Here is a 13,206-nt window from a genome sequence, read left to right as displayed (position 1 = left end):
TTACCTGATTCACCAGTTGGTGGTAATTAAAGGTTTCATAAATGGACCATTTTTCACACTTTTATAGTATTTTTCCTGTTTAACAGGTGACTGAGGGTTTAGCAGTGTGGCTAACGTCGCTCTAGCAACGTAATCTCACGTGATGTCAGCGTAACCATCCCGTTTACATAAATTACCTGAAGAATATAAAATGGTAAGTAAGTCATTTTCACTTAAATATGTTTTAAAATAATTAAAGTCATTTGTTAGATTTTTACACCCAACTGTTACTGAGTAAATTATTTATTGTGTTGTTTTAAAATGATCAACTGACATTGTGAAACTACAAAAAATGAAATGACCAGACAACAAGGATCATAGCCGACCAATCAGATTAAACGTAATGCACGACACCAAAACAGCACTGAATGGAGGTTATTTTCTCATTTTTATAAAATAAATGTAGCTTTATTTAACAACTGGGATTTTTTTTTATATTGACTTGAATTCATTGGTGTTATTTTATTTAAAATAGATTTGTATTTTGACAATTTGACAAACCTTTTATTTTATACAGATGCTTTTGTTGAAAATAAATGAAGTTCAAGATCTCATCTCTTCCTTTCAATGTACATGAGATGTTTACTGTGTGCAAGGGAACCGTGGCAAGATTTATTACCAAAAATAATCATGGGGGGTGAAAGTCACAAGTAACTTTTAATTTAAGTAATATTTAATTGAGCTACTTTTTACTTGTACTTGAGTATTTTATGTTTGACTTACTTGTACTTGAGTACAATTTAAATCAAGTAACAGTACTTCTACTAGAGTAGGATATATCTGTACTCTCTATACCTCTGTTTATTAGCCAGTAAAACAAGCTACTGTAAACATAGAAACAATGAAACAGAAACGTGTGAAGTGACGCTGAAATTGGTAAACCCTGAAACGAAATTTGGGAACTTTTGAACGACTGTGTTTATGCCTTATTTTTCCCAGAGCTCTACAAGTAGCTGTTCATTAAAACCCTGAGGAGTCTAAACAGTATTCAGTATTCTGCCTCTTTTCCACAAAACCAACAACTTCAATGTGCGTGAAAGCTCGAGAATTGTTTCCACGTATCTGCCTGAGGGCTTTTCTCTGATGGATGCACTCAACTGTTTTCTTTTCAGAATGATGTGTGAAAGATCATGAAGTAAACTCACCGTCCTCTGGCAGTTAGACGTACAATAGATTCAGATGTTTGTGCTTCCTCACACAATAGTATTATCTTCAGACTAACGTTAAACACATTCTGTTACATGCTGTCCAAAAAGTTTCTCTTTGGGAAGGTTTACAACAAAATGCTTTCTTTTCATATTGTTGTCAGACATCCAATCCTCCCAGTGATAACAACAGAGTGTCAGTAAAGGACTCTGTATTCCCCTCCTCTCCCTCACCCAGTGTGTCTTTAACAAGAAGTCTTGACCCCACAGTGTATGGATGAGAGGTGGGAGTTTACATTCGGAGGCCAGGCAGGATTCCCAGGCTCACTGAACATGCCTGACCCACAGAGACTCAGTGTGTGTGTGCGTGTGTGTGTGTGTGTGTGTGTGTGTGTGTGTGTGTGTGTGTGTGTGTGTGTGTGTGTGTGTGTGTGTGTGTGTGTGTGTGTAGAGGTGAGAACAGGGTGAATGGACTGAGCGGCTTTCAAAGCAGGATTGAGACTTTAATGGGGAGTCACACAGACGAGGAGATATACACAGATTGTGGATGCGAAGGAAGTCAACAAACAATAAACACACACGAGCTCGCTGGTATCCGTCTCACCTGTGTAATCATGCGTAAATACACAGTGCTGCATTCAAACGTCCTTCCAAGCTGCTGCACAAACAGCATCTGACTCTGCAATCACAGCATCCTGCTCACACACACACACACACACACACACACACACACACACACACACACACACACACACCATCATCACTGCTACTCCATAAAACCTCCAGTTTGACGCGTCTGTGTGTGAGCGCTTGTGTGTATGTGTGTGAGTGTTTGTGTGTTGAGAATTATTGATTTTTTTTTTTTTTTTCAGTGGTGTCTTTGGCTGTATTTATAATTGCATACTGTACTAACGTACTATACACTACAAACTCAATGAGTATATACTGTCTACTAGGAGTGTTGAAAAAAAGCAATTCTGCGATATATCACGATATTACGTCGCACGATTCTCGGATCGATTCTTTTAATTATTATTATTAATAATAATAATAATAATAATAATGATGATTATTTTTTTTATTTTATTATTTTTTTACCTTTATTTAACTAGGAAAGTCTTTTCCACTACAGGACACATTGTAACTGCACAAAGACGTGCTGAAACATGGACATGTTGACCAGCTTGTGTTTCTTCAATAAAATCTAAAAAGAAAGTACTAACTTTCTGCATTTATTTGTTGTCATAGGCATATACCTCAGTTATGTTGCACTAAAGTCAAAGTTGGTTTAAAAGCCACAGGCAGATTCTATGTTATTTTTTTTATTTTAAGTTGTTGGCACATGGCATGTTAAAGCCAATGTTTTGAGTGTAAAATATGCCAATAAAATATATTTTACATAATATTCTCATGAAGGTGTACACATGTACAGATTAATTGTTTCTTAAGTCATATATTTAAAAAAAAAATCACAATAATTGCCTTATACTTTAATATATGGATATATTGTATTGTATCGTGACCTATGTATTGGGATACGAATTGTATCGCCAGATGCCAGGCAATACACACCCCTACTGTCTGCTATATACTACTAGTATGATTAGTATGGTGACTGTATACTTCCAAGTTACCCAAGTTGCATTTTGAACCTACAACGACAAAACCTTGAAGCACACTGAGACTAACTATCAACATGTCGTCATTTGATCCATAAAACTTTCATGCCAACATTTTGAAAATTTTCAGAGACCCGCAATTGTGCTACTGACTAAACTTCTGGTTATTTTCAAAACAAAATTCCATTTACAAAAGTGCTGAAAAAATCATGGAAGACAGAGAGAAAGAGATGCTTTTACTTTGAAAAGATGATGTTTGATTTTTAGCTTGAAACCGGTCCCAGGACAATTATATATACCGCTCGCAATGCATCATGGGGCAGTTGAGTATTGTCCTAATATAGTATACATCCGGGTATTTCTCACATAATCAATCTTCAATCTTTCCATACTATCAAATGTGAAACACGACATACTAATTTTCACGTCAGACTTAGTATGAGATAGGGATGTAACGATTAATCGTAAGGCAGTTAAAATCGATTCATAGGTCCACGGTTGATATCGATTTCCTGAAAATTGAATCGCAGTACTTTTTTAAACAGCATAGGGCGCTATACATTTATCCTTCTCTTGTCCAAATGCTGAGGCGGCGGGCGGAATCTGCTACTACTTTCTTTCTGGCCACCTTCTACTCTTACATATGTTCATAAATGATTCCTTACCCCTTTAGCACCGAAAGAATATCTGTAAAAGTCATGTTTTTCTATTAGCTCTGTCTGCTAGCACATAGCATCTCTTCTTCACTGCTAGATTAGCTGCATGGCAAGGTGAGCAATTATGATTGGCTAAGGCGATGTGCCAGCACACGCGACACACACACACAAACACACACGTGACACACACACTACAGATTTGATGAATCAGCAGAGATGGCGAGCGTGGAGCAGTCTGATGAAAAGTTGTCATTTTTAAGGTGGCGATACAAACACTACTTTAAATTAATTGTGGTCAAAAGCAAGAACGTGTATGTGAAGTGTTCATTATATCCAGGAGTGAAGACTTTGTCCACATCCGTTGTAAGCAACTCTAATTTAATGAAGCACCTCACAACGACACATGCCTCTAAAAAATCTGAATTATTTGACATATAGCAACTTTTTTTTTTTAACAGTAATGCAAATAGTTACTTTCCTTGGTAATGAGTTACTTTTATTATAGAGTAATTTAGTTACTAATGCAGTTACTTTTTGGAACAAGTAGTGAGTAACTATAACTAATTACTTTTTTAAAGTAACGTTCCCAACACTGGTTATTTCACAGCAACAGGTCTGACACTCTTTGACTGTTTAGTGTTGATCAGAGTGACAGCCTGGGGGAAGAAACTGTTTTTATGGTGGGTTGTTTTGGCGTACAGTGATCTGTAGCGTCTGCCTTAGGGGAGGAGTTTGAACAGATTGTGTATTATTCCTTTATTTATTTCATTCAAGATTTATTTTTAGTTCAATTGCATTGTTTTTAATAATTTATCAAGGGATTCTTTTGACAATGAAAAATAAAAGGAAAATAGTACAGTTTTTTCTAGTTTTTTTTTCCAAAAAAAATAAAGGAATAGTTTTCAATCATTATTTGTCTACAGTCCCATTTTGTAAAATAAATCGTGAGAGAATCGTATCGTGAACCCAGTATCGTGAATCGAATCGTTGAGTGAATCGTTACATCCCTAGTATGAGTAGTATGTTAGTATGACATTTACAACAGAGCCTTTGTATCTGAATGGTGTATTTCTGTTGCCTTAATGCAGAGGACAGTGAAGTCGTGTCTTCTCCATTCTGTGAACAACATTTCCTGGTTTCTACCAAACAATGGCAGGTATTCTCATTGTTAGACTTGATCACCTCTGATCTTGTTCAGCACAGTAAAGTGTATGTTTAACAGAAGATATCTGATCACGTAGGCATGAAGTCGATCTGTCTGACGATTGGTTAAAGACTCATTCCCCTGTAGAAGGTGACAAAGTATCACATTTTATTCACGTGTTTGCTCTTCCACAGTCAATTCTCTAGTCTACCAAAAGCCATAAATAAAAGCTTGAAGGGTCATTTTACAGAAAAAGCATATTCTGCTGTCAGGGAGCTGTGCGTATTTTTAAATAAAGGGGAGGTCAAAGAGGTTTAAACAATCATCTGTTTCCAGGCTTTCCAATCCCCCTGGATCCTCCTCACAGTAGTTTATAAAAGAACCGTTTTGTTTCTAGACTGTTTGATTTAAAAGCATCATTAGATTTGTGTGAATTGTTTCTGTGCGTCTTTCACTTTTCATCACAACACATCCATCCAACTAATGATCATGTGAGCGTTTATGGGTGAATAACAATTTTTCAGAATCTCAAAGAACGACACTTTTTTCACCACTATCCTACTGGTGGAGGTAAGCTACATCTTGAGCCCCAAGTGTGCAGGACAGTTGGACCAAGACAGTGCACTGTGAAGGGAAAGACTACTAATGATGATCACCTTAGGGTGTAGGAGAGCTGGATCTGCCCTATGACCCTAAAGGTTCATTAACAAACACTGAGCCCTGTAGTCTTTATCTGTATTTAACTAGAGTCAACCACAATGCTAACAGCTGATCACTACTGGGCCCTACACACGTTTGTTTCCAGTCGTTCTCGTCTGCTCGTCTTCCTATCACAACATATTATCAGTTATTTATTTATTATTCAGCGTTTATATACAGTATCATGATTCCAGCTACCAGTACTCTGGTTGCTCTCCGTTTCCGTGTCAGCTCAAACCTTGCATCTTCCACCAAAATGCCCCCCAGGGGATAAACTAATGGGTTTCTGGAATGAAACACCTTGAATTGGCTTAAATTGCAAACCAATTAACATGGAAGGATTCGTTCAAAAGTGAGTGAAAATGGCTCAGAATCAAGTGCAAAGAGACTACAATACATAAAAACGCTGGGAGAGTTTCATGATCATATGGACCAGAGGTGATCATGTTTGGATTTTTTTCACATTTCATTGACCTACTGTTTTAGGACTGTGAGGTTAAACACATGCAGGTAGAGCCATGGCTATTTCACTCATAAAGTTGTTAAACTTCACAGATTGTTGGATCACTACCTGAAACAAACCGCTACCTGCACAAATATCAATGGGAGGAAATTCACTGTTAATTGGCTGTTCAAACAAATATCCCAGTAATACTATATAGAGATCAATGGGATTGACTTTAGTTGGTCAAAGAACAAAAAAGTGCAGGTTTACCAAATAAAAAAATAAATAAACTGCAGACAGGTTGTTACTGTACTGACAGGTCTCATGTTTTATTCAATGTATCTGTTATCTCCAAACTCCCAGTCTAACTTGGTTTTTAGATTGAAACCATGCACCACCAGCTTCTGTTCAGAGGATGGCTGAGGCTTGATTAAAATGTCCTATAGGACTGTAACTGTAAAGTGTTGAGTGGGATTCAAAGAAGAGTCAGGAGAGGATCTAACGACACACAAAAGGTTTGATTGGGTTTTTTTTTTCTTTTTTTTTTTCCATCAGATGAATCATCCTCTGTCTGCAGCAGCAGCAGCGATGACTCCCTCCTCAGAGAACAGTTTACTGCTCTACTCTGAGAGCACAGTCACCCCCAGTAACCTCACTGTAAACCTGTTGTATATACAGCAGCACAATGGGACCAAAAACAGCAGCGCATCCACGCGGTGCGCCTGTGCGTCAGAGCGCACGGAGACGCAGCAGGATGCAGGCTCAAGAGAACACTAAACCTTTTCATTTACTATAATACAACAATGTAATAATAATTGACACTTTTTTTATTGCAAGATTTTCTACATCCTGCAATGAACTCTTTAATGTTGGTCCCAGACGCGCTCAGACCACATGGACAGTTGGACACAGCTTCTACTGGAAATGCTTCATGGTCAACTCTACAATGTCCGTCAGGATCAGATCCAATGTTCTACACACCATTCACACGTGTCTGCGGTCAGAACGATCGGTGCCACATGCAGTGGATCCCGTCCGATCACTCCATAGCGCACTCTCTCTCTCTCTCTCTCTCTCTCTCTCTCTCTCTCTCTCTCTCTCTCTCTCTCTCTCTCTCATGAAGAAGAGGTAAAACAAAGGTCCTACCTGGTTGAAACATACTTTGAAAATAAAAGATGACCAGAAGAAAGGATCCCAAACAAGTGGCAAAGACCATGCGGCATATCCTGTTCATCCTCATCAGTTCGCTCAGAGTCTGTTTCATAGCGGGACGGAGAGGCCGGGGTTGGCTGCTGCTGCCGGTCTTTCTTCCTTTATGATGATGAGGAGGAGGAGGAGGAGGAGGAGGAGGAGGAGGAGGAGGAAGGCTCCGTGTGATGAGGATCGTCCGCCGCCGGTCAATGAGCGGAGCGCATGCAGCGCTCACGGAGCGTACCACTGTAGCGCAGCGGGGGTGGGGGTGGGTGGGGGGGCTGCAGCTACAGCCACGACACCCCTGCTTCGAGGAGTGAACCCGTCCATACACATGAGCGCTTTCATTTATACACATTTACACATTTAACTATACTTATCAAAAGTAATGGATAGAATTCTTCTGCAAATGAGAGGGAAAGCATTGATCTCCAGGAAAATACATTTTGCATCAAAGTTAGATGAAACTAAAAGTTATGTGTATTAATATATATATATATATATATATTGGTGCGCAGATTGGAAAGTTGGGCATGCTAAAATAAACCGCAACTATTCCCAACATTTAGTAACAAACCACGTTTAAAAAACGTATGTGAATTTTTTGATGATCCTTCTGACCAGATTTGTCAACGTTGAATCTAAATGTTAAAAGTTAATTCCAAAATGTTAAATCTAAATGACAGGGGTGCAAATAATTATTTAGCTAATATACAAATTCACCTGAAATACCAAAATCAAAGCTCATTTAGAGTTAACATTTATATTTAAATGTAACATTTAGAGTTAGCATTGACATATATGGCAAAAAAAAATTGCTGTTTATTTTAGCATACGCATCTTTACAATTGGCGCCCCATATCAAATCCTCACTGATTTCAAACTATACCAGGTCTGAAATAAATGAAGCTGTATTATCCATCTGTGAACTATGAAGTAAATTTGATCACATTCTTTACAGTGAGACAGGAGACCAGTGTTATGTTTAGGCACAGTGACATCTAGTGGTAGCACTATAGAGTGGCAGATGGAGGGGACAGACCAACCATCAGGTTAGAAAGTGATCAATCACTCACAGACCAGCAATGATGGTTCAGACTCTTCGTACACACACAAAGGTCATGTGTGCAAATATTATTAATAATAACACAAGTGGAAAACAGCATCTACTTATTTTACAACGTGCCAAGTCGGCATAATCAAGATAGAGCCACAAGATGCTACCCGAATCCTAATGATGTCCTTGGACAGGACACATCACCAACATCAGAAGTTACTGAACGTCCCATCTTCATTTCAGATGCAGACAGTGAGGAAGAGGAGTTGGAGGGCTGCTAGAGGGTCATGCTTTGAAGAACTGATCATTATTTGGAAGAGCTCTAAGACTGGATGACCTTGTTTAAATATTTAACAGTTTTTAAAGATGGTTTCTGAATGACAACAAGGCCCAGTGATTGTGTACCATCAGGGCACTCAAACTCCCCCACCACATAGGGTGACGGTACACAGCGGTGGAGTCCCAGGGGTAGATAAGATCCATCTTGGGTATCTTGAAGGTCTGGATGTTGCAGGGCTGTTATGGTGGTGATCCACATTATGGGTGGTGGTGATCCACATTATGAAGAAGAGGGCCCAGTTGATGTATTCCAACTGTACGGATCGCACACTTAGCCTCCCTGGTAAGGTCTACTCCAAGGTGATGGAGAATAGTCCGGTCGATAGTGGAACCTCAGATTTAGGAAGAGCAATGTGGTTTTTCTCCTGGTCATGGAACTGTGAATCAGTTCTTCATTTTGGCGGTGGTCTGGAGGGGGCATGGAAGTTTGCTCACCTTGTCCACGTGTGTTTTGTGGATTTGGAAAAAGTATCCTGTGGAGGGTACTTTGGGAGTATGGGGTGGATGGTCCTATACTAAGGGCCATTCAGTCCCTGTACCAAAGGACCAGAAGTCTGTTCCAAAGAGCAAGTAAGTCTGTAAGCCAGACCAGGGTTGGACCCCTCCAGGGCTGCCCTGTCACTGGTTTGATCCTTTTTTTTTTTTGGAAAAAAGAGTCAGGCAGAGCAGAGTGCAGTTCAGGGGTCAGAGGATTCCTGTTCACTGATCATGTAATTGTATTGGCCCCATCAAACAATAAACTCTGGCTCTTGTTGGCATGGTTTGAAGCAAAGTCTGAGGCTGAAATATGAGGCCTTGGTTCTCTCCAAGCTCCAGTCAAGGGAAAGAGGAGTTCAAGTATCATTTGTTGTTGTTCACAAGTAAGAGGAGGACGGAACTGGAGATCTACCGGTGGATCAGCCTCTACAGTTATGCAGACACTTAATCGTTCAGCTGAGGTGAAGAGAGAGCAAAGCCAGTAAACGAAGCTCTCAGTCTAATAAAAGAATCAAAGGCTAGCCTCTGGAAAATAAATACAGTGGTGTGAAAAAGTGTTTGTCCCCTTCCTGATTTCTTACTTTTTTGCATGCTTCCCACACTAAAATGTTTCAGATCATCAAACAAATTTAAACATTGGTCAAAGATAACACAAGTAAACACAAAATGCAGTTTTTAAATGAAGGGTTTTATTAATGAGAAAAAACAAAATCGAAAGCTACATGGCCCTGTGGGAAAAAGTGTTTGCCCCCCAGTTCCTGTTAAACTCTGCATGGCAGAGGTGCAAGACGAAAACCACTGCTAAGCAAAAAGAACATTAAGGCTCGTCTCATTTTTGCCAGAAAACATCTTGATGATCCCCAAGACTTTTGGGAAAATATTATGTGGACTGACAAGACAAAAGTTGAACTTTTTGAAAGGTCTGTCTCCCATTACATCTGGCATAAAATTAACACAGCATTTCAGAAAAAGAACATCATACCAACAGTTGGGGCTGTTTTGCTGCTTCAGGACCAGGAAGACTTGCTGTGATAAATGGAAGCATGAATTTTGCTGTCTACCACAAAAAATCCTGAAGAAGAATATCTGACCATCTGACCTCAAGCTTAAGCGAACTTGGGTTCTACAGCAGGACAATGATCCAAAACACACCAGCAAGTCCACCTCTGAATGGCTGAAGAAAAACAAAATGAAAACTTTGGAGTGGCCTAGTCAAAGTCCTGACCTCAATCCTATTGAGATGCTGTGACATGACCTTAAAAAGGCGGTTCATGCTCGGAAAAACCCTCCAATGTGGCTGAATTTTCTGCCTCTTTCGATCCAACTACATTTGCTAGTTGTGATGATGTTGACACTTTTATGACAAACTTCAATAGCCATTGTCTGTCTGTTTTGGACACAGTAGCACCAGCTAAAAATACTCCAGGCTCTAATAGGAAACCTTGTCCGTGGATGAATGAAGCTATTTTTAGCTTTAGGAGAAGCTGCCGAAAAGTGGAACGGTTGTGGAAAACCACTAAACTAGAGGTGCACAGACTCCATTTAAAAGAAAAGATAATGGAGCTAAATGAATTAATAAAGCATGCCCGCTCTGCTTATTTTACTATTCTTGTTTTGCAAAATAAGAGAAACCCCAAGGTCTTGTTCAATACTATTGAAAATCTTGTTGCACCACCACTGTCCTATGTGCCTGTACACACACAGGAGGACTGTAACAATTTTTTAAATTTCTTTGTAAATAAAGTACAAGATATCAGGGCTAGCAACACTCCTCCCTTGGTTAGCTTGTGCAGTGCATCAGCCCCTGTGAGCTCATGGTCCTCCTTTACTCCTGTCAGCCTACAGGATGTTCAAGTTTTAGTAGGAAAGATGAAACCCTCATCGAGCTCTGTAGACATTGTTCCTACTTCTCTGCTTTTAAACGTTTTTGATGTTGTTGGTCCTTGGGTGGTAAAATTGATAAACCTCTCACTTTTATCTGGCTCGGTCCCCAGCATCTTTAAACATGCGATAATAAACCCCATTCTTAAAAAGCCCAATCTTGATCCGGGGGAGCCTATAAACTACCGGCCCATATCTAAGCTTCCCTTCATGTCTAAAATCATGGAGAAAATGGTTGCTAAGCAGCTAACCTTATACATGGAACAGCATGATATTTATGATAAATATCAATCTGGTTTTAGATCAATCCACTCCACTGAAACTGCTCTTCTGAAAGTTTCTAGTGACGTGATGATGGCTGCTGACTCTGGTCGTTACACAGTTTTAGTTTTACTTGATCTGACAGCTGCCTTTGATACTGTAGATCACAGTATACTGGTTGATCGACTCAAATCTGAGATGGGGTTTTCTGGTACTGTTCTCCAATGGTTTACCTCTTACATTAATGGAAGAACCTTTAATGTTTCTATTAACGATGTAATGTCTAATAAGTCCAACCTGTCATGTGGAGTAGCCCAGGGCTCTGTTCTGGGCCCTGTTTTGTTTTTATTGTATTTGATGCCTCTTGGTCGGTTGATTCGTGGTTTTAAAAATGTGTCTTATCATTTTTATGCTGACGATATCCATTTGTACTGCTCCTTTAATGACTCAGAGTTTAACTGTTTATCAGAGTTCTTAGATTGTATATCCTGTATCAAAAACTGGCTGTCATCAAATTATCTCCAGATAAATTCAAACAAAACAGAAACTCTGATCATTGCTCCTGATAAAAACATCCCTCTGATTAAAAACTCCCTTGGTGATCTGGGCTCATCTGTTAAAACCAGCCTCAGAAACCTTGGGGTTGTTTTTGATCAGTCCATGTCTTTGGAGGGACATTGTCATCAATTGACTAAAAACTGTTTTTACCACCTGAGAAATATCTCTAAAGTGAGGCATCTTTTATCAAAATCAGATCTGGAACTGGTCATACACGCATTATATCATCTCGTATTGACTACTGTAATTCTGTTTTTACTTGTTTTAATAAGTCGACCCTAAACAGACTCCAGATCGTTCAGAACGCTGCTGCCAGACTTTTAACTGGTGCTTCTAGAACATCCCACATCACCCCCATTCTTGCTACTCTGCACTGGCTTCCAGTTAAGTTTCGCATAGAATATAAAATATTAGTTCTCACGTTTCGAGCATTACATGGTCAGGCCCCTAAATATATCTCGGACTTGTTGTGCCCCTACTCATCAGGGCGATGCCTTCTGTCTTCAGGTCAGGGTCTCCTAAAGACCCCAAAAACTAAATTTAAAACCAGAGGAGACCTGGCGTTCCAGGCTGTAGCTCCCAGACTCTGGAATAACCTGCACCAGTCTCTCAGGGAGCTCAACTGTGTGGTCACTTTTAAAAAAACTGCTGAAGACTACACTTTACAGTAAAGCTTTTAGTTAACTGGATTTTAATTTTTATTTGTCCTTTAATGTTGCTGTTCTTATGATATTTATGCACTCTTGTTTTATTATTTTATTGTGTTGCACTTGTACTTTTACCACAACTCTGTACAGCACTTTGTGATTTTATCTGCAAAAAGCGCTTTATAAATAAACTACTTACTTACTTACAACAATTCTGCAAAGATGAGTTGGCCAAAATTCCTCCGCGCCGTTGTAAAAGACTCTTGACACTTGATTGCAGTAGTTGCTGCTAAGGGTGGCCCAACCAGTTATTACGTTTAGGGGGCAAGCACTTTTTCAAACAGGGCCATGTGGCTTTGGGTTTTTATCTTCCTCCTTTAAGCTGATAGCTGGAGTTCCTGAAAAATCTATGTTTATGTATAATTTTTTTTTAAATTAAAAAAAAATGCTCAACTAGTCTTTTACTATGGTCTACTGCCGGTGGTCATTCATATACGTCAATGTATATAAGTCCCGCCTTCGTCCTATAGATCCCTATACAAATTGAAAATAGCACCGTGATCGCCCAGCCAATAGGCTTCGACTTCCTGTAGCAGAGACTGTCAATCAAAGTGAATGCGCGTGCGTATACTGTGCACGGAAACAAGGCTGCGTGGCGCAACAGCAAACAAGTATCAGTCTGATATGATATGATATGATTTTGGCTCTTACCTCAGAAATGTCAATCGCCAAAAGAATAATGATGACCCATAGACCTTCATCAATGCTACCCAATGTAACCTTGTTATGTTCCGCTATGCTCGTGCACAAACGTAAAGGTGTGGCTTCTGGTTGATTGGCAGAGGCAGGGGGAGGAAGTGGAGCTTTTTAGGGAGGGACATCGAGATGTTCGCTTTTGAATTTTCTCTCTCTTTTCATCCTCCGGATCGCTTTAATAAAACCCTTCATTTAAAAACTGCATTTTGTGTTTACTTGTGTTATCTTTGACTAATGTTTAAATTTGTTTGATGATCTGAAACATCTATGTGTGGAAAACATATAAAAGAGT

General features: G+C 39.4%; 1 protein-coding gene across 2 annotated transcripts in view; it reads right to left on the bottom strand.

Moving 5' to 3' along the window:
* chst11 (carbohydrate (chondroitin 4) sulfotransferase 11) overlaps nt 1-7,124 on the bottom strand; it is a 122,871-nt gene extending 115,747 nt beyond the window's left edge. Inside the window, exon 1 of one of the 2 annotated variants that reach the window (XM_028451489.1) lies at nt 6,894-7,124. In XM_028451489.1, coding sequence (XP_028307290.1) covers nt 6,894-7,011 — 118 coding nt within the window. In that variant the 5' untranslated portion in view covers nt 7,012-7,124. The remainder of the gene's footprint in view (nt 1-6,893) is intronic. The other variant, XM_028451490.1, reaches the window with a different exon arrangement.
* Between the last annotated feature and the right edge of the window lie 6,082 nt (nt 7,125-13,206).

This window comes from Gouania willdenowi, chromosome 6, assembly GCF_900634775.1.
Source record: "Gouania willdenowi chromosome 6, fGouWil2.1, whole genome shotgun sequence".
In the NCBI taxonomy this organism is placed as follows: Eukaryota; Metazoa; Chordata; class Actinopteri; order Blenniiformes; family Gobiesocidae; genus Gouania; species Gouania willdenowi.
The sequence above is the reverse complement of the archived record's forward strand: the minus strand, read 5'-3'. Positions and strand labels throughout refer to the sequence as shown.